Source organism: Trichinella spiralis (assembly GCF_000181795.1).
Source record: "Trichinella spiralis strain ISS 195 chromosome Unknown Scfld6, whole genome shotgun sequence".
Classification (NCBI taxonomy): Eukaryota; Metazoa; Nematoda; class Enoplea; order Trichinellida; family Trichinellidae; genus Trichinella; species Trichinella spiralis.
Window position 1 is genome coordinate 3,428,446 of NW_003526945.1, and position 25,571 is coordinate 3,454,016.

Genomic DNA, 25,571 nt, shown 5'->3' on the forward strand with positions numbered 1-25,571 from the left:
GCTCATTTACGACACATTTTACAGTCGATGGGCGAAGCGGCGAAACCGTCCACTGCAGAATTCTGCGCTATTCAAATGTCCAACACCGGACCTTCGGCTGACGACGACCAAGATCCCACATTGGGAAAAATCCAAGAACAACTTGCGATTAGAACGCCGACATCCGGCGGTGGTTCCATTTCCAAATTCAGCATGGCCAGCATTCTGGCCGACTGTGAATGCGAGCCAGAAGAGGAAGTGGAGGAACCGATGCAGGCGGACAGCGGGCTTGTTCCAGAACCAGTGGAACAGGCGAACAATTATTCGGAAACGAGCGACTGTGAAAATGGAACCGATTTGGCCGAAGAATCGCAAACGCCGCCCAATTCTGATTCTTGCTTTTACACGGACATTTCACCGAATTCATCGACCGACGAAGCACGTTTTGCAGTGGTCAAACTTGAAGGTAATTTCGATCGGTTGAAATTTGGAAAAAGTCATAAAAAAAGATATTAATCTCATTTTTCTGTTCATGTTTGTGCATTGTCGTAGATGAATCTGGAGATGGTGACGATAAGCCGAGAAAAATTCGACGTTCCAGAACCACTTTTACAACGTACCAATTGCACCAGTTGGAAAGAGCGTTCGAAAAGAGCCAATATCCGGACGTGTTTACTAGGGAACAGCTCGCGTTGCGACTCGACCTCAGCGAAGCTCGTGTTCAGGTAAAAATTTTCCTCTCTCCCTCCTCCTCCCCATTTTATTTACAATAATTGATACGCTTCTTTTCTTATTTTATCTTCTGCCCAACAAAATGGTCCCACTTTTGCTTTAGTTTTTTTCAAGGATTCGATACCATGGATTGCATGTAAATAATTTAAACAGATCAAATTAAGCAGTTATTATCAATTGCATTGATAAGATAATCGCAATTACGGGCTAGTTGGTGTTTGTTAAATGGAAAATAACTGTTTTCATTTGCAAAGCGTCCTTCAGTGATGATTAGTCATTTAGAAAAAAAAAATTAATATTGACATTAAAGAAAATGGATTTTCACCAGGCAAGGTTGCTTGTGTAAAAAGAGCGTTTATCAATCAAATGAAATCAGTCGACAAAATTTAATTGATTCCACAAGCAAATGAAATGAGCAATAATACGGCAAGCAATAATCGACGCTTAATAGGGCAATTTTCTGTGATTAATTCCGCCGGTTCCCATAGTGGCGTTTCCGACGCCGTTTGCCGTTGCCTGAGAAAGCTCGTTGGAGCCCTCACGGACGACAATGAAACCCACCCAACAGTGAGCTTGACGCTTCGAGGGTGTGTCTTGGGCAACGGCAAACGATATCTTTCGTCCGAGTGGCTTGATTTTGTTCATCGGCGCTGATAATTAGCGAAATATGTGCACCAATTTTGCGTACGAATCCGTCCACTGCCGGCAACAGTATTGCTCGGCAAAATTGCCACTGTCAGCGATTTTAATTAAAACAGCCCGAAAGGAGTAGAAGAGCGAACGCGAAAAGAGACGAACAGCAGCTGCTGTTGCTGCTGCTGTTACGCTAGTGTTGGTCACAATGCAAACCTTACATACATACATACATACATATATATATATATCACCGAACGTCTTATATCGTTCTAATAATGTCAGACAGTGTCCTGAAATTAGCGGTCAAAAAATCGATCCAACAACTGAAATAGCCCCAAGCTAGAAAGATAAGGAAAGGACAAATCTTTTTCCTTATCAATTACCTCTTGCTCTTTGTACAAGCGTTTGCTTGTTTACTCCCAGCAGCCATTTTGGCAAACTTGCAATGCTGCTGCTTGCTGGCTTGTATTTGCAAACACGGAAGATAAAAGCAATTACTTTTCTTTGCTTGCTCTTTTCTCTTTTAGTTATTTGAAAATTATTCATTCATATTTGCAAATTTTCCAAATTCAACTTCATTTCCTTTTAATCACGATGCAATTTACACTGATGACTCAGACGTACGTGGGGTAACAGTTGACTTGCGTGACTCATCATCCACTGTCACATTTGCATATGGTGTGCGTTTGTTCCATTCTATTGCTCAGTTGGTGATAGGAATAGTTCCGCGTGGGAAGAGGGGAAACAAAGAAAAAATGTATAAAATGCTGCTTATGTGCATTGTATGTTTTACTAGCATTTCCTGTATGAGATGAAAAAAGGACAATTTTTACTTTGCTTTGCTTTGAAATGTGTCTCTGTTTGTTTTCACTGCGAACTGTTGTTGCTAATAGTCGTGCTTCTGGAATGTGTGAAGAGAATTCATTGCCTGAAATTGACATTGAAATAATTGATGTATAAAAATGGTTTTTAGTCTTAATTTGTTGTTCACTTTATTAGGCTTAATGAATTTTAAAATAATAGAACGTCTATTTTCAGTTGAAAAATCAATAACAACAACAATAATAATGATGATGATGATGATGATGATGTAATTCAAAGGATACAATTTATTTCGATTTGGCTGTTCATTAAAATGGTTGATAGATAAATAATTGTTAACTGATGAAATTTGTAAATTTCAGTTCAGTTTTAGCAATTTACTCTTTATTACTTTCACCGCCAGCAGTAGCAGAGAAGCAAGCAACGATAACAATTTTATTTGTTCTCTATTCACTTGGGAAACGTGGGATTTTTTCTTTCTTATTGACAAACAAAATCTTCCTTTAAACTTTTATTGTTCTGCTTTTTCAACTGTTTCAGTTACTTGATCACAGTCACAATGTTGCATTACAAATTTAAAACTCTTTCCAAGCATACTTTTATTCCTTTATAAATTATAACGGATCAACAATGAAATTTCAATTTGTAAAAAAAAGTGGCGTTTCTCGAGAAGAAATTTAGTTTTATTCAAAAATTGCTCCAAGGGAAACTGAATGATGGACAACGCATTTGATTGATGATGATGATTTACTTGCTTGCTTGAAGCTTGACTTCTTTTCTTTTGTTCTGTTTTTTTTATCTTCTGTCGCACATTTCTTCACCAGTTGGCTGAAGCTTACCAACTGGTTGGAATGTGAAGCATGCTTTTTATTAATTTGATCACCAGCGGCATCAAAAGTCCACTTATAATAAACTTATAAACTGCAAAGAGGAAGTTTCCAGTTGTTCCAATATGAGCAGATTCAATTCAATTATTTTTTATGTCGCATGTGTTGTAAAAACATTTTCAACTGTGATCTCTTGTTATTTGAATTTTTGCTTCTTTTTGCTTATAGTTTTTTCTTTTAATTATTTAAAATTCTACAACATCTTAAGGTGTGGTTCCAAAATCGTCGAGCCAAATGGCGCAAGCGTGAAAAAGCTCTCGGTCACGAAGCCGGCTACGCTCAGCCCAGTGCGGACACTGGGCACGCTATTTATTCTCAACATCCGGTAGCAGTTGCTTTTCGACAAGACGGTCAACTCGGGCTGACTACTCCATTTTCACCTCTGAGCGTTCGACCTCCTGCCGTACCTCCTCCTACTTCGGCCATTGGTGTCCCAGCGGACAGTATCTGGTCTTCCACATTGGCGGCAGCTCAAGTGGTCAATTTACAATCGCTGATGTATTTCAACCAGGCAACATTGGCATCCATCAACGCGGCAAATTTCCAAGCCGCCAATCCAGATTGGCAGCTAAAAAGCAACTTTCTCTACCCCACTACCGCCACGCCTCAAATGACTGGTGTCAATTTACCGGTATCTTCTGCATTGGGCCAAGGTAGACTTGCGGCGACGGACAATCGTTCGAGCTTGCCTTCCGTTTTCAACAATGGGAATAACTTTTTATTTTTGCCATCCAATCCGCAATTTTTGGGCAACGGTCAGATGACCATCGGCGGCGTTTCCAACGCACAGCCGATAATGAGTCACAGTATCATCAGCAACACCAGCAACGGCAACGGACTTGCAAGTCTGATTGGACTGGAGCCGATCATTTTGCGCAACAGCGCCGAAACACCGACTACAATGCACCAGTTCATGGATCAAGATCCGAGACAGGTTTTCACCATCAGACCATCCCCGTCAGTGGTTGAAAGCCCATGCGCAGCGGAACCGGCGGTTCAACAGGCGGACAAAGCTTCCACCGATGCCGCACTGTGCACAGTATGAAGTGTGCGGAGAATTCAACGTCCACATTTTTTCCTTCTTCTCTTCTGTGTTCACATTTCATCTTCTATTCGCAAAATGAAATCAAATTATTACCGATACAATTATTATTACTGTTTTTTTTATTCTTTTTGCTAGCTTGCTTGCTTCTCTTCCTTCAAAAATACATATATATATATATATATATGTATACTCTGTATTTTTTGGCTTTGTCAATTTTTTACAATATCATATTTTACAGTATATATGCAAGTGAATATTTTCATTTATTTATTTATTTATTTATTTATTTATTTATTTATTCCATACTATATTATACATTTATTAGTGATCAGTGATTTGCCATTTTTCGGCACTGGTTTGTTTGATGATGAATTTACTCTCCTCGCTTTGCTGCAAAAAGAAAGAAATAAAACTTTATTATTATTTAAGAAAAAAAAATTTCTTTTTCTTTTTCTGTTCCACTAGCAAAGGCAATTAAGCCGATGGAAATGTTTTTTGCTCGATGATGCATCCAAGGAGCAGTTGTTGCTGTTGAAAATTTTGAAGAAAGCAGCATTGCCTCTGGTGGTTGTATCTTTTCTTTTTCACCATCTGTATTGATGGTTGCTATTCATTTTCATAATCCAAAATGAACTGTGACTTTTTTGTTAGCGCTAATTCGGCAATGCAATGAATGATTAATCCATCTTTTCTTCTTTCCACAGTCCATTCATATGTTCTCTCCTAAATCCATCATTCCTAATTTCATTTTCCTACAAATGCCACTATTACTACTACTACTAATAATGATAATGATAATAATAATAATATAATTGTTTTTCTTTTCTTTGAACTTTTACAATAAAAAAGTGTATTAAAGCATAATAATTAAACATGCACGGATAAAATGTGACAATTAATGATAATAACAATTTCACAACAACACATTGTTCAATCGATTTCCACATGCCATTATTGTTGTCAATTAGATATTGTTGAGATATAATTAGCAGAGGCGTTGAGTTGTACTTTTGAAACGTTTCTCGCCTTATTATTATTTTGTTCTTCTTCCAATTTCAAGCTTATCATTTTTTATCTTCTACAATAGGTCAAAAAGAGACAAGTTCCTATTCTGTGCTGTGCCTACACAAGCAGAACTGACAGGATTTAATAAAGTGGGGATGATTGAGTGAAGTGATTGATATTAGATGAAAGTCGGTCAGCCCTGTTGTCCACAGTGCAAGGATATGATTACCGATGGTAGGTGGTAATCGACGGCCATTGTGCTTCAAAATTGAACCGTTTTCCAGTGACAGCTCTTGTCCACCATTGATCCACTTAATTACTGGCCGACATCTGACCTCGACCAGCGGACAACGGGATTAAAGGCAGCAGGACGAGCTTAATCAATCGTACAAGAAACTGCCAAACGACACTGATCACGGACGGCTTGGTTATTGTCCCCGGCGGCCCATTATCTCTTTTGCTAAATATAATTGCAATGACGGCAAGAAACAAAAAGAACGTCCACCGAGCAAAATACACACAAATGTATATATATATACACACACACACACACACACATATGCATACTAAATAAGCATTTCGGTATAAATTATCTTGTATAATGATAACAATTTGACGTGAACCATTTATCAAATTCAGTTTTCAATTGATGCATAAGATGTATGAGATTTGATAAGTGGAAAACGTTTGCATAATTTGAAAAAGACGAATACTTCTCATATTGATGATAATTTTCAATTGATGAAAAGAATTAATATTGATTGGAAATGATAACAGAAATAATTACATGCTGTATATCATTCATTCATTCGTTTGATTTGTTGGATGATAAAAGTTGAAATGTTTTGTGCACAGTGAATGGCAAAATTGCGCGTTTATCAACTTCTTTTATCAATCGAAAACGTTTAAGCTTTTCAAAAATTTAATAAATTTTAAAATTGTAAACAAGTTCAAATGAAAAAACAAAAATTGTATGAATTTCTCATTTGTTCTCTTGTTCAAACTATACTTGACAGAGATAAAGTTCCATTAACATGGGAATCGTTGTTGCCTCAGCTTGTTCTTCTTTTTTTCTTTATTTTCGCGTGAAATGCTGCTTGTGTTGAAATAAAACGTAAAGATATATATTAAAAAAACACTTTGAAAAATTTATAGCCAGAATCAAAGTTCTAGATCAGAGAGGCGAGGGACAATTGCCGTTGCTGAACCACCTATCTGCTGCGGATGTGCTTTGTTTCTTTCTTTCTATCTCTCACTCAACTTTCTTCTGGCTCTCTTCTGATGACATTCACCGCTGAAACTGATGCAAAATTATCATCATTACAGCAAAATAAGATTGTGGTCTTGTTTTTTGCATATGTTGGGAAAAGCAGAACGGCAGCAATTGATGCTCAAATTTGATGAAGCCTTGAAGTCTTTATTCTTCCTTCCGCTGATCTATACAATTATTACAATTTCAAATGTGATGTGTGTGTGTGTGATTGATTGAATTTGCACTTTTCAGATTCGTCTTGATTTTTGTATAATATTTCCAATCATTATCAATTAATAATTTTAACTTGACGCGCTTACTGTAACAACAAATTTTCACAAAAATGAACCAGGGGGAGAATTTCATTTGTAACAATGATTAAAAGCTCCTTATTCAACGTGTTTTTGCATTCTCGTTCACAACAGAAATACAATACAAATTTTCACATTCAAGTTGTTTCTTATTATTTTATTTTTTTTCTCCTTCACGTTGCAAGTTTCAAGAAATTTAACAATGCCGAGGGGCAATTTTTCAAGGGGAAAACTTCAAAATTAACTTTCATTTCTTTTTTTAAATAATAATAAGCAAAAATCAATTTTCATATTTTATTTATTATAAAAATTTATGCAAATTAATAATATTATACATTTTTTTCATTTTTGCAAAATTTCATAAATTTTTTATTGACAAACAAGCATAAGAGAAGAAGAGGAAATAAATGAAAATGCAAAAGTGATTTCATTAAACTGCATATTCATTTTTATTTTTATTTTTACAAATTTACTTTGTTTAATATCACGTGAAGCAGGCAAGCATTTGAAATTTTTAATTGATGTTTACTGCATCGGAGCGTGAGCGGCAACTGTGCGGTAGGGTTTATTTTTGACATCAGAAAATGCAATGATTGATAATTTCATTGTTCTGCTGATCGAAATGATTTTGATTTTCTTCTATCTCTCCTCTCTCTCATACACACACACACACACATACACACTTTTTTTGCTTTTTAATTTTATTTTTCTTCAACGCTGAATTGACGCTATTGATGCATCAAAATTGTTTCACTTGAACAGCCTCTGTTTGTGCGCATTCTATTCAGCGCAAATGATAAATTTATTTCTTATCTTTCCCATTCAACATTGTATAGTTCCACTGATAATGCAAAAATGACGACACCACAACCAGCAGGCAAGAATTGTGCATAGCCTGTAGTGACCAATGGACGACAAATGCTTGTATAGAAAATTGTCCCGAGTGGTATTTGAAGAAGCTTTGAAAAGGCATTTCAGCTTATTGGGCTACTTTTCCAATTTATACATACATGCATATATATATATATATATATATATTATTGAAATGCTTTTCAAAAACGATTCTTTTCACAGATTTCACTTTCAACTATTTTCCATCTTGACCTTAAGTGTCGACTGCTATTACTTTTACAAATACTTCACTATTACCGATCAATTTTTTCACATTCAATATTAATTTCAAATACAAACAAACACACATATTAATTAACTACAACATACAATCTTGATATATTTACTTTGCTCTAACGTATGCAAATTTTTTTGACTGTTATCAAAATTTATCAACATTTCATAATTTATTATCATGATACGAAGCAATGCTTCAACAAAGGAAAAATTGAAATACATATAACAGGTAAATATTTCTTTCTTTTGTTGGTTTTTGCACTTTCAATAAATTGAAAAGAAAAAGCATTCTACTTTTTTTTTAATTAAACATATTATATTCTTCCTTCTCTTCTCAGAATCAAATCACCAAAATCCAACTTGATGCCTCTTTCTGCGTTGAAAAATGGGCCAATTCCACCGCTTCTAGAAAATCCAACTTCACCCGTCCTTGGATTGAATGAACCGCCAAAATTTTGGCCCCCGTCAACCAAACCTCTCATTATGGACCAGTTGTTGCCGAATCCACCTCGGTAAGTTCCCTGCGAATCAACTTCACCGTTGAATCCTCTTTGCTGACCGAACATGCCCAAAATATTGGAACCACCGTTGACACCGAATCCTCGATTACCGGGCTGGTTGTTGAATCCGGCTTGGAAGCCACTTCCAATGGATGGATTTTGAAATAAATTTTTCAATTTTGGAAAATTGGATAAAAACGGCAAACTCACACCGTTGGATGTTCCAAAATTGAATCCTAAATATTACAACTGGTAAATTGAAAATAAAGCATTCAAAAATAATTATATATATACAATTTTGAAGAAAGAGAAAATTGTTCATTCTTGAATGCAAGTGAATAAATTTTCAATTACATCAAGCAGAGTAATTGTTGCAATGATTTGCAAAGATTGATAAAGAGACAGTCGTATGTTGCATTACATCATTAATATTTGGATAACAGCATGTGAATGAAATTAGATTACTGCTACCAATAATGATTTGGAAAGAAAATTTGCTTTCGCCAGCCAGTTCAAAGGAGCGCTCTAAACAAAACCCACTCACGAGCTGAAAGAGAAGCATCATTAGGAAGTTTTGCTTCTGAACAAATTTGCTTGGAAAATTTGAATTTATCCATTAAATTGCTTTGACAAATCATTTACTGATCGTTGTCTATTTACGTATTCATGTATTTGCAAATTAGCATCGTCTTGAGAGCGCGTAGGGTGGCCATAAATGCCTAAATCAGATTTACAACCGCAACACATCTGCATGTTCAGATCACCTCCACCAAGCGTGCATCAACTGAATACAACAACGCTGTCCGGTAAATGTGCCTCCATCCACATGCACACACACACACATACACTCTTAATCGCTTTATTTCTGATTTTTACCAACTAATGGTCTAATGGTCTTTCAATTGTCAGCTAAATTTCGATCGTCCTTATCATTATCTATCCAATTTAATACTACTGGTCGTGTAGTGTAATTGTATTTATTAGGTAAGTAAGCAAATGGTTTTCAACTGAAATTTGGTACCGCTTAACAATGCCCATCATCCAATGAGAAAATTTCAAAAACCGAATTCAATAACTGAATTGACAAAAACGATAGCTTTGCATTGCGTAAATTGAATAAAGCAAATAAAATTAAAAATTCATTGTTAATTGTGAACAATCGCTGTTCGACGATCAAATTAAAGTCCAAAGTCAAGAAATTTCTCCCAAAATTGAAACGATCCATTTCATGAATATTCCAATTACAACAACACACACCCGTGCACCACTTCAATGATGATCAAAATGCTCACGTTATAAGATTAGAAAAAGGAAAAGAACATTTTTTTTTCTCTTTTTATTGTTTTTTGACATTTAAATCATGATATTCCCAATTCAAATAAATCAATGCTTCATTATTTCTTGCTTTCTCTTTCAAACGCAGTTTTATTGGTAGAAATGACAAATGTGCAATGCAGCTTTATTATTTACTATGCATGATAATATTTTGTTATGCATGCAATTTGTACAATAAATGAGAATAATGAAATCAATTACGCGCATGTGGAGTTCAATTTTGAAAGCAATGCGTTTTCTGCAATTATCGATTCGCTTAAATAATAAATTAAATAAAAATACTAGCTTATTTTTTCGGTTTGCTAACAAAGCAGCTTATCATTCACATTGAAACATTCAATTTTCTATAATATACTTGTACAAGTAGGTCTTTGTTAGAAATTTTATTCATTTTCAATTGAAAAAGCAATACAATTTGACCATGAACTATTTAAAAATCCACTAAGCGATCTAAAAAGCGACGCACTTCTTTCTTTGAACTTTTTGATGACATTTAAATGAAAAAATATTGAAATAATATCAGAAATTTACAAACGCTTAAATGATTTTAAAAATAATATTTAAAAAATTTAGCGAATTCAAATTTATATACAGACTGTGAAAAAAAGTGAATGAAAATTTCAGTGAAATTGCTTGTTATCAGTTTATTTGGAAATATTAAAAATAAAATTTTCTAGTTTAAACTTCTTTTTGCGGATCATTTTTTTATTAAAGAAAAATTGTGAAACATTGAATTGAAATGTACAATTTAAACTTGAATGTTACAGTATGAAATTGGTATTTAAAAGATAGAAAAAATTGTGAAAATATTGTTTTAGTGAAGAATTTTTTTTATAAATAAAAATGTTTACATAAATTGAATTTTATACCTGTAACTTCGGCGAAGATGAATAAATTGAAACAAGCAAACAGCAGCGTGCGTTCGGAGGGCATTTTTTGCATTGAATTGAAAATGAAAGTTACAACTGTTTATTTATTTGTTTCGCTTGTATTTCCCATTTGACCCATTAAAAACCTGTTATTTAATTTTAGCGTGTTTTCATGTCGAATATTTTCCGTCTTGGTCTTGATGCAACCGTGTTAGCAGGGGAAAATGACGTGACGCAAAAATTGCGGACCGTAAAAGGAGGACAAGCTAAGCTACAGCGAAAGTGGGTAAACTTGGTGTAAAGGTGAAAAGTCAAAATTGTTCCTCATGTTTTTTTTCATCAGCATTATTGAATTGTTGTCTGTTTTAATTTTACTAATTTATTTCTAAACACAACTGCTTGAAAATTATTCATTAAATCATTATCAATGGTGATATAATCTATTGCATCATGCTTGATCAGTTGAACAACAATCAATCTCAATGACACGTTTCACTGTTCGATTGAATACAAACATACATTTTGCAAGATTATACACGACTAAATTTGAACCAAGAAATGGTTTAATTTCAATTTTATTCGTGCATTCAGAGCGAAGGATTATTTGGTTGCTGGACGGTGGAAATCAACGCGGAGCGTAAATAGCCCGACCACCGTCCACTTTCAGCAGTTCTCCAGTTATGAATGACGCGTCATCGCTAGCTAGAAAAGCAATAGCCCGTGCCACTTCTTCAACTTCGCCTACTCGTCCCAGAGGATGGAGTTTTGCGGATGTTTCCAAAAACTGAAACAAGCAAACACAGCAACGCTAATTTCAAACGGCGATCTTGTTGTCAACATGAATCACCTGCTTGTATTCAACGTCATCCATGCCGCCTCGTCTGTGAAGGTCTGTTACAATAACTCCGGGGCTTAAAAGTTATCATTATTCTGATATTTTTTTTTCTTAATTTCAACAATTAATTAACACACTCACTTGACACTGTTGACTCGAACCTTTTTTGAAGCCAAATCCAACGCTAAACATTTTGTAAATGAATCCAACGCCGATTTAGACATGCAATAGTAGGCAACGCCGGCATACTGAAAAAGACGGGAAGAAGCAAGCGGTTGAAGTGGTTCAATTGGAACAACTTTTCATTACCGAACACATTCCCGAAGTGCTGGATACGTTGACAATGCATCCGCCGACTTTAACCAAATGCGGGATGCACAGCTGGGTGAGCTGAATTACAGAACGAACATTCACGGCCATGACTTTATCGTACACATCTATATCAGTGGTCGACGCACTGCCACGAGAAAATTGACCAGCGCAGTTGATCTAAACACAATTCTCACATCTCTCCATTTAATGGAAAACAATCCATGCTTTTGTCGTTGTTTTTTGTTAACAACAATTTACCAATATGTTAATTTGCTTGAAGTGATTCACGGTTGATTGAACGGCCGTTTTCAAACTTTCCAAATCCGTCACATCACTTTGACAACAAATCACCTAAAGCAGTATTTATGCAAGTTGTTATTCAGTAAAGCTGAAAACAAAATTTCAAACAAACATGATCTTTCGCCAGGCCATGTTGAATACAATTTTGCTGAGTTTGCTCAAGAGCAGCAACATTACGACCCAACAGTGCCAACTTGCATCCGAGCTTGGCGAAATATTCAGCGGTTGCTTTTCCAATGCCAGAACTGGCTCCTGTGAACATTATTTTATTTAAAAAAATATATTAATAGAACATTCAACCGATTCACTCAGCAAATGAAATTTAATTTTGATATCGGATATTTTGTTTCGTGTTTAAATGATTTATAAAATTCATATTTTAACAAACCCAAAGTATATAAAATAATCTAAATTGTAAACTTTTAGAAATAAATGTTGGCTATGTTTGAAGACATTGTACAAAGAAAGATAAATCAGTTTGCCAAAATTGATTTCGTAAAAAATATGTACCTGTTATTAGCGCAACTTTTCCAGTAAATTGCATTTTTTAATGTTAATCAAAATAATCTTTGAGAAAAGAAACTGCAAGTAATTTTACTGTATATAAATGTGCTCAAGTCAGTGTATATAAATGTTTAAATAATTTTGAGACAAAATAAATTTTTCAAAAAAATACAAATTATTTAGCGTAAAAAAATACATTTAAAATGCAGTACTATTGAAAATAACTGATTCTAAACTTATCTGAAAATGCTGCGTGATATTTAAAATAATATATACATTTTAAAAGTTAAAATATTTTCAAATTTAGACAATAAATGATAATTTTTTTGAAATTGCTTAGAAACTTTAATAATTGACGGGCTTGAGAAAGTGGTCATCTCCTTAAAAATTGACAACTTTCACGACTACATTTTTTAGAAAATAAATATATAAATTAAAAACTCTTAAATATTTTAAAAAACAAAACTCATTTAATTTAAATCTAAAAAATTACTGAGCATTAATGTTATCTATAAATAATTGTACAGTAAACAAAATGTAACTTGATTGACAGATATTAGATGTAACAGACGATGGATGATGTTATATTTTATGAATTGAAATCTTGTATGTGTAGGAAGTGTTAGATATATTTATGATCAAATAACGGTCAGAGAAATTCAAATTTTCATATTTTATTTATTACAAAATACTTTAGAAGCGTCTTTTAAAAACTTTGCTGAACGCTTGACTTTGCAGAACTGTTAAAAAGTATTATTTGTTGCATTTGTGCAATTTAACCTATTTCAATTTTGGTATTCAATAATTTTACAGTTTAATATAAAGTAGATGCCGATTTTCTTGTACGTTTAAACGCATGATTCACGGTGTAATGCTTAACTTGTAACTTGTAAATTGCATTTGAAAATATTGTTCATCTTCAAAATATTGAACGATAATTTTAGTTTTTATACATTTTAATCTATGATAATAAATGCTTCATTTCTGAATGTTTTATTTTACAATTTCTGAAATGTAAATCAAAAATCTGTGGTCGCACTTGCATTACTTTTAATCGAGTATCGTAATGGTTGGATGTACTTTTTTTAATAAGTAGTAAATTGTGTTCACATTTTTTGATTTGAAATTCACCTCACGCAGGTTGAAATTTTATCAGATGCACACGTAATACAATATAATATAATGTAATAATTATAATCGTAATATTTCAGAGATAAGTATCAAATGCAAGCGGTGCATAATCTTTCGAAAAATTTAATACGATTTGGCGTTGGGCTGGCAACAGTCGGTGCCGTTGTTAATTCGGCGCTTTACAATGGTCAAATAATTTTGTATCAATTGAATTAATGATTTTTCAATGGCTATTAATAATTTAGTTGACGGTGGACAGAGGGCGGTGATTTTTGACCGTTTCACCGGTGTCAAGCCCGATGTTGTTGGTGAAGGCACGCATTTCTTAATTCCTTGGGTTCAGAAACCCATTGTTTTCGATATTCGTGCCACTCCTAGAAACGTTGCTGTGGTCACTGGTAGCAAAGGTGAGTTGCAGCTGTGAAAATGCAAATTTTATTCATTATTAACTGAATCTATGGAGCTGTGGTGAAATTGAAAATGTGATAATTTCTTTTTATAAAGTTAACAGTTGACAGATTTTATTATAAAACGTCTATATATATTTTGTTACTTTTTAAATTAGATTTACAAAACGTGCACACAACACTGCGAATTCTTTTCCGCCCTATACCTGAAGAACTTCCGAAAATTTATACCAACATTGGAGTGGATTATGATGAAAGAATTTTGCCATCTATTACAAACGAAGTTCTCAAAGCTGTTGTGGTATGTGATTTGAGAATTTTTTTTTTGGTTTTATTGAAATGTCCTGCTATATTTTTTAAATATGTTGTTGTTGTAAATGGTGCACTTCTGATTGGAGAAAGTGATTGATTTGTTTTTCAAAATTGCACAGGCACAGTTCGACGCCGCCGATATGATCACCCACAGGGAGCTTGTCAGTCAGAAAGTGAACGAAGAACTGACCGAACGCGCTTCCCAATTTGGTCTCCTTCTTGACGATATCTCATTGGTTTGTATTCGTTGACAGTTTTGGTTTTTCTTTTGACTTCATATTAAAATTTCTTCAAGACCCATTTGTCATTTGGTAAAGAATTCACCCAAGCTGTTGAGATGAAACAAGTTGCGCAACAAGAAGCGGAAAGGGCTCGGTTTTTGGTTGAAAAGGTAACTGTAGTTTTGTGATCTCTTGTTGCTTGGGATTTTGGTGAAGAAAATTATATTTTATATTTAAAATTTCCCTCCCCATTATGTATATATGTACATTTGTTGATTTATTCTCGTATTTTAGGGTAAAATTTGAAGTAATCAAATTATGTGCGAATTAAGTAAAGATGACGAGGTTTTTTGTTTGATGTTTAGGCTGAACAGATGAAACTTGCTGCAATCATTTCGGCCGAAGGTGACGCAATTGCTGCCGAATTACTCGGTACAGCTTTTCAGGTATGTTGCTGTTTGTGTTCAACTTTTATTCATAATACGATGAAACAAAACTATAGTGATAAAGTGCTTTAAATTGTTATGATGGAATTTTTTTTTGTAAATTTGATAAGTGGCATTTTTCAAAAATGTCTGACAACTTTGTTATAATGAATAACAAAAAGAAGAAGAAGAAGGAGAATTTTCAATTTTGATAGTTTAAAGGTTTGCTTTTTTGTTTCAGCAATCCGGTGATGCTTTGATTGAATTGAGAAAAATAGAAGCAAGTGAAGAAATAGCGGCGCAGCTTGCGAAACAGAAGAACGTGACATATTTTCCGCCGAATTTGTCACCACTGCTTAGCATACCACAGCAGAAGTAGTTGATGTGTCGGTGATGACTCCGATGAATGTGATCGATGAAATATAAGTTATTCTGAAAATTCAATGAATAAAATTCACAATTTATCCAATTGTAACATTCAGTTTTGAATATCATTAATGGTTGATTTTTTGAATTTAGAATATACGAAAAAATGATAAAACAGAATTTGTACTTTTAGGTTTCTAAACAAAATAAATGCACAAATTCAAGTGTAGAGTTTAAAAAGTTACGCAGTTAATTTATTTGGATAGAAATAATTTGCAGGTAATATTCATCGTAGTACTGTACAGTAGAATACTGTACTTATTATGAAACTTTATTATTGATATTGTATTTTCATATGCGTTTAATAATTCATACAATATACATTTGAACTTGAATAGCTACGTTTGAAATGGATATATTTTAAAGTTTTTAATGTTGAAACTTAGTTTTAAATACTACAATAATTTAAACTAAAGTATAAGAGGATACTTTTAAAGTGATGTTAAAATGTTTAAATTTAAAATGTTGAAAATTAACAAGCTGGGAAAAAGTGTTAAGTTAAAGCGAGTTTTGTTGCGTGGACTGTCGTTTGGCAAGCAGAATGTCTCTCTATGCGATCATCCAGTGGTTTATTTTGCAATTCGCTCTCTTATCTTCCCCAGTAGTTCTTGGGTTTCTGCTGGTGTCGGGTTGGTTGCTTTTGTACAAGTTTGAAACGAAAAGGCAGAATGAACGGAAAACTGGAAGGAATGGAAAATCCGAGTTTCTGAAGTCAAAGCCAAGACCGGTGAGCAGCGGGATAAAATACGATTATGACGTGGAAGCAGCGGTTTATTATCGCATCTCAAATGCAGAGAGTACGGATAGTTCGCAATTCACATCGGACAGCAATAATCAAAATAATTGTGGTGAAAATTATCCTGATGGGATGAACAACTATTCTGATTTTACTGCAGATGATGTCTAAAAAATTATTTTTACAATTTTACCATTTTTATTAACGTTCATTTAGAAATTTTTGTTTCTTCACAAAATAATGTTTGCATTTTTTTGTTATCATGCTTTCTTCTTTTGTAATTGTTAATTACATTTAAATAATAAATGAATATATTAAAATAAAGAGTGTTTCAGACAGAAAATAAAATAATATTCAAGTTTACCGTTGCTGCTTACTTTGTTGCAGATCAAATGGTTGACTTGTTATAATGAAGTAAAGTTTTTAAGGTATTTTAAGGCTTGTATTAATTTGCAATATGCATATTAATGTGCGAAGATGTAAAAGAAAAATGCGGTGCTCCAAAATGACACGAACGTTCGATGTTGTATTGAAAAGCTTTGATGTTAATAATTTTATTTTTTGAAGTTCAGATTATTGTTCATCCAATGTTTAATCAGGCTCCACTTTGATTGTAAAGAACATACACTCATTGGTAGTGTTTTCATTTCGACAAAAAGCATGCCTATTTTGGAAAGCACGAAAAGTTTCATATTTATTTGCATACGAAATTGCCATTATGCACATGCGCATACGCACATCAGTATATGCTTTATCTCTGGCAGATGTTAAGCTTTATTATTAGCAATAAATTACTTTTATGATCATGTTTTGAAATTGGTAAAAATAGTCAATTCAACAATTGGTGAATTGTTTTGTTTATAAATAAATTATTATAAAATATATCGTCGTATAGAATGAAATAAATATATTTGGCAAAAAAGATAGAAATTCTCAAGTTAGCAAATAATAGTCATCGATGTTTCGAGTGATATATGTAGGATTCGAAAGTAAAAAAGCAAAATAACGAAAAGAATATGAATTATTATTTTTTCTATGAAAGTTTCTTAAATAGACGACCAGTGGGCAGAAATAAATATGCTGAAGTTTGGCGTCGAGTTGGCGCTGTGGGAAAATGGTCTCGGGCAAGCGGATGAAGGTAAAGGTAAGGCGGCTGTTTTCGCAGCTGACTGCAGCTAGCTGAAACAACTGACCGGATCGAGTTGGAACAGGCGGAGCCGGTGTTCGGCCGTTCGCTAGACATTTGCATTTTTCATCCTTTCTATCAGTATCTTTTCTTCATGATGCTTTTTTCCATGCTATTTTTTATGCTTCGGCGAAAGATGGCATTGTTGGCAGGCAGGCAGGCAGTGTTGGGCAGATAAGACCGAGTGACAAGCTATTGGCCGTATGATTGACAATGACATCATGGTAAAACGCCGCCGGCCAGGCTTTGCAGGTTAGCGGTCAGCGGTTGGCAATGGCGCCAGGCGGCGGTCAGTTGGTCGCTTTGACCGGCCGGCAGCTTTAAAGCTTGAAGTTCGTCGGCTGAGCATTGTTCTTTGCCAAAAGCGGCCACTGACCGGTTGACCATCCGGCCGCTTGTCATCGGCCATTTACGGTCCGTTAGCTTTATGCCTCCTCTTTTCAAACAGACAGCAAATGCACAGATAGATAGATAGAGATAGATCATTAGGCCGTCACCGAGCCGGCCAGTCACAATTGTGCACGTTTGATCCTGCCCTGCTTGATCGCGTTCATCTGTTTGTCAGTTAGTTGACTGGCATCGCTTTCAGTCGAATCAATCTCTGCCCTGTGTCCTCTTTTTTCACTCTCATTATATTATAATTATTATTAATTTTCTGTTTTTCCTAATTTTATACTGTATCCAATTTACTTTGTAGATCATGTTCAAAAGAGAGGTTCTCTGGTTGATTTGTCTGTTGCTTTTTAATCCCCATTGTTTGGCAAGCTGGTGGTATGTCCCAATTTGTATTGTTTTTCGTAGTATTGTTGTTCAAGAATTAATTACCATTTTGATACATTTCCGCAGGCTATTAGCCACTCCAAGTGCTTACCAATTCACTTTGAAATTCAACTCGGATTACAAAGACAAATGCCGTCAAATGCACTACCTGGTGGCCAGGCAACGCGAACTATGCCAACTGAGCAAAAATCTGCTAGCAATTGTCAGTCAAGGTGAATAAATAAATTTATTCCATTCAGTTTGTTGATTGCTTTATTTATTTATTTGCATTTTTTGATTTTATTAATCAGGGGCACAGATGGGTTTGAAGGAATGTCAGAGCCAATTTGCCGGTCGGCAGTGGAATTGTTCCACGTTTTTCGACAGCAGTGTGCCAAATTTGTTGGTAACTAATCAATTCGACGTTGGGATGATGAACGGAAATCGGACCAAATTGTCGAAGCTTAGAAAAAGCTTGGACGGGATGATGTCCGACGCGCCGGCCATACACGCATCCCAAGATGTGGGCGATCTGTTCGGCGGAATCCTCAAGCTGCGTACGTTGTTTTCCTTTCCCCTTTTCATTTCATTTCATTTCAATTTCCCCTTTTCAATACATGATAATACGAATTATTATTTAACCGTTATCACAGAAATGCAAACATATATATATATATATACCAAATTTAAGCTTAGCTAATTTTCATGAAATGTAAAACAAAAAGTGAAACAACTGAGGGGATGGATGTTTGAATCGTCAAAAAGTGTGATGGCCTTGGTCGATTTGAAAATTCCGGCTTCAGTTCGATATGCATCGACGTTTCTGATACCGCCGCTTATCTTATTTGTTAGCAACCTTGAACGGAAATGGAAAATTGTTAAATAGCTGCAAAACTGGACGTTTACCTGGTATATTTTAATCTTATGATTGGAATTTTGAGCAAACAATTCAAAAGCGTAAAGGCCGGATGGAATTATATGCACAGAATCTATGTAAATTTCTAGTTACTTGCAACTAGAACGTTCAGATAACGTGTTCAAATATTGTGAAGGGAATTTTGGTAAAAGCGCTTGCTGTTGTTGTTGTTGTTGCTGAATGTCAGTCACTGTTTGCAAACAGATTGTCTGACAAAGTTTCCCCCCTCCCTCTACACCCTGTTGGAGGTGTCATTTCCGCTTTGCTAATCATACTCAATTCAAATTTTGCTTTTTCAACAAGCTCAAATTGGAACATTTATGATATTTGTTTACCATCAGGCAATATATCTTCATCTTGCTTCTCATTGAACATTGGAAACCGATTGAAAGGGGAAATTGATCATTCTCCTCAATTTCCTCTTTAGCAATTGAAACGGTGCTCAACACACTTTATTAATCCGTAAACAATACCAGCTAACAAATATGAATGACAAAAAATTCTTTGTCAACAATTAATATTTTTTTGTTCACACACAACGGCACTAAATTTATCCGAATGATCAAATTATAAATTACTTTTTCTGCAAAAAACATACAATTTTAATGTTGATATAATATTTTACATACACAAGCAAGTAGTTGTTTCTTTTTTTTTTAATTTTTATTTTAAAATTGGATTCATTCCGGATTTGAATTTATGATTTATTCTACATCACACGAATATATGCATATCTTAAACTTTTTAAATAATTTATTGCAAAAAGTTGATTTGCAGATGATATTTTGAGGAGCAAATGTGACGAGAATCAGCTGCGTGCAAAGTGAACAATTCAGCAGGGACTGTTTGAACAATTAACAATGGGATGCGGTTCCCCCCTCGACTGAGTAATGTGACAAAGCTAGCGGCTGTTATCGTGGAGGAGGATGAAGCTGGACTGATCTGTTTCTGAAGCGTTCTCCAATTTGGGTCAGGTGGAGTAGGGCAACGGGGATTTGCAATACACGCGCATTTGCAGGCGAAGCTTGATCAGTTGGGAACATTGCTTTCAGAAATCCCTTTTGCAATGTACCGTCGTGAATGAAGAAGCCACGTGGCCGTCTGTTTTGCTTGTGGCATTAGACGATTGTAGTTCAGTTGGCAGAAAAGAAATTGCAGACTGTATGGCGAAAACAATTGAAATCTTCACCAACACGCTCGCAGCTCAGTTTAAGCCACTTCTGTTTCCGGTGAATGCGCGCATACAGCCGAAATAAATAAGCTCCAACTGTAAGGAGCTTGAAGCGAAAGATCCGATTAGCCACAGAATAGCGCTTATTCTTCAACTTGCAGCAGCTGAATGTGTTGCCCGCGCAAAATTATTAGATATTTTCCTTCATTGTTGTCGGTTGGCGTTCGACGACGTCAGCTAATTAATCAAAAACAATCACTTGCAGCTGAACAGGAAATTTGCATCTTGCACAGTCTGTGCTGTTCATATTCTTTGCTCATTCAAGTCGAAGAACACAAACTGCCCAATTTGGCCGCTAATCATGCAACTTTCTTGTACAAATCAAAATGTCCAAATTGTTAATTACCTTCTGTTATTAATTATTTTTTTCTTTCCTCTTATTAATATTACGATGAAGCGAACAAGTCGACGATGGAATAAATTTGCCGATAGAAAATTGTGTCTACGAAAAAGCACATGATTATGATTGTGTGCTATCGTGATCAGAATTTATTGTCGTTAGATTTTATGTTTCTTTTGGAAATTTTAACACAATGCTTTTCAATTTGCTATGATTCAATCAATTTCTACAATGTTACTATTTTGCATTCTTTTTCAGATGAGATGTAGTTTAATGCACAGTTTGTTTTTGAAAAAAATTGAATTTTTATTTTAGATAGTCGAGAAAAAGCGTATATTCATGCGATTAGTGCAGCAGGCGTTTCATATAGCATCACTCGAGCATGTAGCCAGGGTGATTTGCCGAGCTGTTCGTGTGACAAGAACGTTCACAGGAGAAATTTCAAAAATAAAGTATATTTATTTATTTATTTATTTTCATTTAAAAATTTACATACAGTTCAACTTTTTCAGCGCTTCCAGGGTCAGTGGGAATGGGGCGGTTGTTCAGAAGACGTCGCATACGGAGAAAGGCTGAGTAAAGATTTTGTCGATTCAAACGAACTAGCCAGAGCTTGGAGCGATCCAGCCCCGAAATTAATGAACCTTCACAACAACGAAGCTGGTCGTCGGGTAAGACTTTCTCACAATTTTATGCAGCCTCTATTTGGATCAATTCCATGAAATAAATTGAATCTGTTGGTCCTTTAAAAATTTTTTGCAAATTTGCATGTCGAAACAAGTTGATTTAATTTTAAAATAGTTTTTGATGCGCATTTTAGGCGATACGCGCGAATATGAAATTGATGTGCAAATGCCACGGTGTCTCAGGTTCTTGTACCGTAAAACTTTGCTGGCGTCGAATGACCGACTTCCAGACAATTGGAGAGGCATTGTCAAAAAAATTTGACGGTGCAGTGAAAGTGAAATTTTCTGGACTTCGGCATAAATTGAAGCCCTACGTTGCTGGGCACAAAAAGCCCACCAAACGAGACTTGGTCTATTTGCAGCAGTCACCAGATTTTTGCCAAGAAAATCCCAAACTGGGCGTATATGGAACAAAAGGGCGTCAATGTGAAAAAGACGGTTATAGTACAAGTGGCTGTGCAATACTGTGCTGTGGTCGTGGGTAATTTAATATTTATCATGTTCTTGTATCGAAAAATTCTATTTCCCAACATTTGTCAGGCGACATTCCAAAATACAAAGCGTGTATATTTTCAGATATACAGTGAAAAGTGTGGAAAAAGTTCAAGACTGTAATTGTAAATTTCAATGGTGTTGTGAAGTGAAATGCGAAAAGTGTAAGCACGTTGTCGAAGAATACTTTTGCAAGTAGTTCTCGAATTTTGTTTCTGCTCATTTATTAATTTTTAAATATTGCATATTCTCTGTATATGGTGAATTTTATTTTTAAAATAAATTTCCAAATATAAGCAAGTTATTATTATTATTATTATTATTATTATTATTATTATTATTATGCGTTTCAGTTAAATTTGTTGGTTGGTTGGTCATTATTTCAACTGTTAAATTCCACTCAAATTGATGAAAAAAGTAATAAATGAAAGGTATTATCCTTATTGGACATTAAAATTAAAAATTACCCAAATCCCATATACCATTTATTCTACGCTACGCTTGTTCTAACCGGACAATTCATCATCACCATCAACAACAACAGGAAATTCTGTTTGTAGAAAATACATTCTAGCGGACTAATCACTTGCAAAACGTTGCAATGGTCTGTTGCATTTCAGAACAATTTGGCATGCAATTTTTAGTCTATTTAATTGATACCCGCTGTTTATCATTTCTGGCATATTCAATTGCACTTTTGATCGATGCCAATTGATCATACTTTGGGTGTAAACTTTCGCACACGCCTCAAAATGCCTAACTAACTAGCTAACCACAATATTCAATGTTTCATTGTTAAAAAATATGCAACACTTTTGTAGTTTGAAATTGCCTTTTATTATATTTGAAAAAATAAATATGCTAATTTAGAAATTAACTGATCAATTTTTAAACAGTGCTCAACATGATACCAGCAATTTGTAATTTACTTTACTCGTATCTTTGTCAAATGGAACTTAGTTTGGTAAGTTTGCTTAATAGAGCTAGGTATTATTTTTGCGCATGTTAAAGGTGCATAACACTGCGATAATATTCAGTAATTCGTTGCGTCGCAACTCTCCAAAAATACAACAGAAGAAATCAGCAACTTGTAGGCTGTAGAGACGTATAGTCATAACAAAAATATAATACAAATTCATCATTTTTTATGCATTTTAATTTATTATTTATTTAATCTATACAATTTTAAAGGATGTTGTAATAAATTTGAAAAATCAAGAACAACTGTTATTAGAATGAGAAACATTTTACTGAAAAAACAAAAATTTCAACATAAAAATTAATAAACTGATTTGTCACGCATATTTATTTCATGTTACGCTTTTATTTTATCATGATTAATTTGCATTGAAATCACAGTCTGGTGGCATTTAATTGACAATGCCACTCAATATGTTCACCATTAGAAACGATGCCTTACATCTTTTCTAAATGTTTATGATATTTGAGTAATCAATTTTGTTGTATATATCTTTATATTATATATTGAATGCTGTAAAAAAAATATACCATGTATCGCTTATGTTTTTGTTATAAATAAATTAATAAATTCAGAATGACGCCTCAAAATTTTAGATATAAGAAAGTACTGCTGAATACAACTAATGCTGCTACAGTATGTCAACAGATGCTAAAAAGTATATGGAAAGCATTCAGAGTAATAGCAAGTAAAGATGTGAAATTTTTATCATTCATCTAACGGGTGCAGCTGGATCCAATGAGCAGATTTAGCCAAAGCTAGTGTAAACAACAACATCAAGGAAAAGGAAAGTCAGTTCGTTCGACGCGGTGAAAAACAGTGCGAAGACTTAGTATGTGAAAAATACAATGCTTTCTTTGTGAATTTATAAGTAAGGTATTCTTTTAGTTATTAGTTTTAATATATTATGTGACTCAGTAACTATTCATTCTGCTTTGATGTTATTAATTAGGAAACATAGTAACATTGATATAAATTTTCTTTATAAGAGAGTATTATTTTGCGAGCAATCCGTTATTATTGCTAATTGGTAGATACGCTAATAAAAATCTAGTGTTGTAGTTTACATTTTTAGTAAGTCATTATCAATCCCTAATCTATTTTCTCATAATCCTATACACTTATAATCCATGTCTTATAAAATGATAGGGAGCTGGATTATTATTATTTATTAATGAAAGGTAAATTAATGGAAAATTTTGAAATGCAGCTAGTTCCAAGCGTAAAATAAATTTTAAAATAGCAATTCATCCACCCGCATTGTAAACACACATTAAAATAATATTAATTGTATCATCGAATATGATGATATATTTTGTGTTTTCTACTTTTCAAATTTTATTCATTCTTTTATAATAATTTGAACATCAATGATAATGAGTAATGAGGAATAACAGACGATGAGTAGATAGTGAAGGTGATATGGTGATGATCTCTTACTTATCTATTCGTCTGAAAAACAACAACCGTCTAAAAATCTGCCTCTTTTTGCTTCCTAATTTAATGAAATTAAAAAACAGATAATAATAAAAAATCATTTTTCAATATAAAAATTATTATCTGTTTTATGCTCTATGCATTCATCAACACGTGTTTACAAAATTGATGCTTGATTACTTTTAATGGACACCGTTTCACTTGTTGCTTAACTTTTTGGTACGAACAATTTGAACCACTGACTGTCTGTCTGGTGCAGTTTGATCAGTTTTTAAACGATAGCAATTGGCTTTGTGGACATCCAAACAAAGCAGAGATTGCGTCTTTCGAGCGCTTTCAATCAGCATATTAATCAGCAGAAATGAATAAAATAAAAATTTGCATGCGAAGTCGTTCGCTTTATTGACCTAATAGAAATCATTTCAGTTTGAGGCCGTCCGTGGATGGTGGCTCAGCGTTTTGATTGGAAAATTGACTGAAGACAAACATTGAAGCCAAACACTATTTTTGCTTTCTATTCATTATTATTTTTTGGAACAATTTCTGAAAAATAATTTGTTAATCAACACCAAAAGAGCATGAACATGAACAATCAGAAGATGAAGCATTTAGCAGTAAGTGGCAGTTTTTTCATTTTTAAGTCATAATCACTTAACAATACAATAGAGAATCGATAATTATTAAATACACCCTGTACGCATTGTTTATCTATTATTAAAATACGATCTTTCGAAAATCACCTTTGCAGTAGCTAACATGCACTTTTAATTGAGCACAAGCAAGCTTTTGCCCGAAAATTGTTCACTTAAAATTAGCTTCATTTCAGCTACTTGCTTTTCTGATTTAAGAAAATTTTCAGACATACGTAGTTGTATTTTGTCTAAGTGAATTTTGTTTAGTTACGGCGTTTTAGTTAGTTTATATTTTGAATGGATTTTAAACGTCAAGGTCATTTTTGAATTTTAAAATAGTCCTTTCCTTATTGATAGAATTTAGCAGTACATTTCTTCTGCTCATATTACGGCTTAGGTTAGACTTCATCTTCAGCCAAAAGTTCTAACGCACTAAAACCCGGTTTCTAACGCTGCATTATGCAAATAACTATCGCTATAAGGCGCCTTATCATCAGTAAGGGTGCGTTTGTTTGTTTAATTTACGTGGCAATTAGTAGCATCGTTGAACGTTCTCTGAGTTCATTACGGGCGTTAAGTAGCTGCGGAAGGCCGTTTCAGAATTACTGACAAGTATTCCACTTTTCTGCTTGTTATTTTTTTTAACTTTGTTTACTCATTTTGTAAACAATTATTTTTTAATTAGATAGCACTTAATTATTATATTTGTTGTAATTCTACTTTGTGATAAAATGAGGACAATTTTGATTTAATATCATTATTGAAGGTTTAAAGAATGGAGCAAAGAAAATGTGAAAACACGT

General features: G+C 34.1%; 6 protein-coding genes across 6 annotated transcripts; 5 read left to right on the plus strand and 1 right to left on the minus strand.

The window, feature by feature from the left end:
- Positions 1–27: 27 nt before the first annotated feature.
- Positions 28–4,101, plus strand: Tsp_08588 (retinal homeobox protein Rax). The gene is made up of 4 exons (XM_003373813.1): positions 28–445; positions 532–704; positions 1,875–2,129; positions 3,265–4,101. Exons 1-4 carry the CDS (start codon positions 28–30, stop codon positions 4,099–4,101), a joined length of 1,683 nt encoding a protein of 560 aa, XP_003373861.1.
- A 4,010-nt stretch (positions 4,102–8,111) lies between these two features.
- Positions 8,112–9,044, minus strand: Tsp_08589 (protein spalt-accessory). Its single transcript, XM_003373814.1, has 3 exons — positions 8,958–9,044; positions 8,763–8,844; positions 8,112–8,533 (listed from the first exon to the last, which is right to left on the minus strand). The coding sequence occupies exons 1-3, from the start codon at positions 9,042–9,044 to the stop codon at positions 8,112–8,114; spliced, it is 591 nt and encodes a 196-aa protein (XP_003373862.1).
- A 2,658-nt stretch (positions 9,045–11,702) lies between these two features.
- Positions 11,703–16,281, plus strand: Tsp_08590 (prohibitin). Its single transcript, XM_003373815.1, is given in 12 exon segments — positions 11,703–11,890; positions 12,032–12,172; positions 13,664–13,770; positions 13,829–13,990; positions 14,149–14,291; positions 14,422–14,538; positions 14,598–14,693; positions 14,889–14,969; positions 15,190–15,323; positions 15,508–15,538; positions 15,855–16,022; positions 16,042–16,281. The coding sequence occupies 12 exon segments, from the start codon at positions 11,703–11,705 to the stop codon at positions 16,279–16,281; spliced, it is 1,608 nt and encodes a 535-aa protein (XP_003373863.1).
- Positions 16,282–16,600: 319 nt separating this feature from the next.
- On the plus strand, positions 16,601–17,289 carry Tsp_08591 (conserved hypothetical protein). Its single transcript, XM_003373816.1, has 3 exons — positions 16,601–16,654; positions 16,678–16,852; positions 17,165–17,289. The coding sequence occupies exons 1-3, from the start codon at positions 16,601–16,603 to the stop codon at positions 17,287–17,289; spliced, it is 354 nt and encodes a 117-aa protein (XP_003373864.1).
- A 707-nt stretch (positions 17,290–17,996) lies between these two features.
- Positions 17,997–21,919, plus strand: Tsp_08592 (protein Wnt-2b). The gene is made up of 8 exons (XM_003373817.1): positions 17,997–18,288; positions 18,367–18,612; positions 19,749–19,794; positions 19,990–20,200; positions 20,858–20,935; positions 21,055–21,213; positions 21,363–21,709; positions 21,805–21,919. Exons 1-8 carry the CDS (start codon positions 17,997–17,999, stop codon positions 21,917–21,919), a joined length of 1,494 nt encoding a protein of 497 aa, XP_003373865.1.
- Positions 21,920–22,669: 750 nt separating this feature from the next.
- Tsp_08593 (conserved hypothetical protein) lies at positions 22,670–23,733 on the plus strand. The gene is made up of 5 exons (XM_003373818.1): positions 22,670–22,684; positions 22,732–22,817; positions 23,275–23,357; positions 23,452–23,531; positions 23,689–23,733. Exons 1-5 carry the CDS (start codon positions 22,670–22,672, stop codon positions 23,731–23,733), a joined length of 309 nt encoding a protein of 102 aa, XP_003373866.1.
- The last annotated feature ends 1,838 nt before the right edge of the window (positions 23,734–25,571 follow it).

Excerpts from the sequence above, each read along its gene's own strand:
- Tsp_08591 (XM_003373816.1), top strand. The coding sequence starts at position 16,601 with ATGCGGTGCTCCAAAATGACACGAACGTTCGATGTTGTATTGAAAAGC. Across the intron at positions 16,853-17,164 it reads ACATGCGCATACGCACATCA|ACGACCAGTGGGCAGAAATA; the intron begins GTATATGCTTTA and ends TTTCTTAAATAG.
- Tsp_08590 (XM_003373815.1), top strand. The coding sequence starts at position 11,703 with ATGCGGGATGCACAGCTGGGTGAGCTGAATTACAGAACGAACATTCAC. Across the intron at positions 13,991-14,148 it reads TGTGGTCACTGGTAGCAAAG|ATTTACAAAACGTGCACACA; the intron begins GTGAGTTGCAGC and ends TTTTTAAATTAG. Across the intron at positions 14,970-15,189 it reads TACTCGGTACAGCTTTTCAG|CAATCCGGTGATGCTTTGAT; the intron begins GTATGTTGCTGT and ends TTTTTGTTTCAG.
- Tsp_08589 (XM_003373814.1), bottom strand. The coding sequence starts at position 9,044 with ATGTGTTGCGGTTGTAAATCTGATTTAGGCATTTATGGCCACCCTACG. Across the intron at positions 8,845-8,957 it reads ATTTGCAAATACATGAATAC|CTCGTGAGTGGGTTTTGTTT; the intron begins GTAAATAGACAA and ends CTTCTCTTTCAG. Across the intron at positions 8,534-8,762 it reads CCAAATCATTATTGGTAGCA|GATTCAATTTTGGAACATCC; the intron begins GTAATCTAATTT and ends TGTAATATTTAG.
- Tsp_08588 (XM_003373813.1), top strand. The coding sequence starts at position 28 with ATGGGCGAAGCGGCGAAACCGTCCACTGCAGAATTCTGCGCTATTCAA. Across the intron at positions 705-1,874 it reads TCAGCGAAGCTCGTGTTCAG|TTATTTGAAAATTATTCATT; the intron begins GTAAAAATTTTC and ends TTTCTCTTTTAG. Across the intron at positions 2,130-3,264 it reads AAATGCTGCTTATGTGCATT|GTGTGGTTCCAAAATCGTCG; the intron begins GTATGTTTTACT and ends CAACATCTTAAG.
- Tsp_08593 (XM_003373818.1), top strand. Across the intron at positions 23,358-23,451 it reads ATGTCAACAGATGCTAAAAA|CCAAAGCTAGTGTAAACAAC; the intron begins GTATATGGAAAG and ends GAGCAGATTTAG. Across the intron at positions 23,532-23,688 it reads AAAAACAGTGCGAAGACTTA|AGAGTATTATTTTGCGAGCA; the intron begins GTATGTGAAAAA and ends TTTCTTTATAAG.
- Tsp_08592 (XM_003373817.1), top strand. The coding sequence starts at position 17,997 with ATGTTCAAAAGAGAGGTTCTCTGGTTGATTTGTCTGTTGCTTTTTAAT. Across the intron at positions 20,201-20,857 it reads TTAAGCCACTTCTGTTTCCG|ATAGTCGAGAAAAAGCGTAT; the intron begins GTGAATGCGCGC and ends TTTTTATTTTAG. Across the intron at positions 20,936-21,054 it reads CACTCGAGCATGTAGCCAGG|CGCTTCCAGGGTCAGTGGGA; the intron begins GTGATTTGCCGA and ends CAACTTTTTCAG.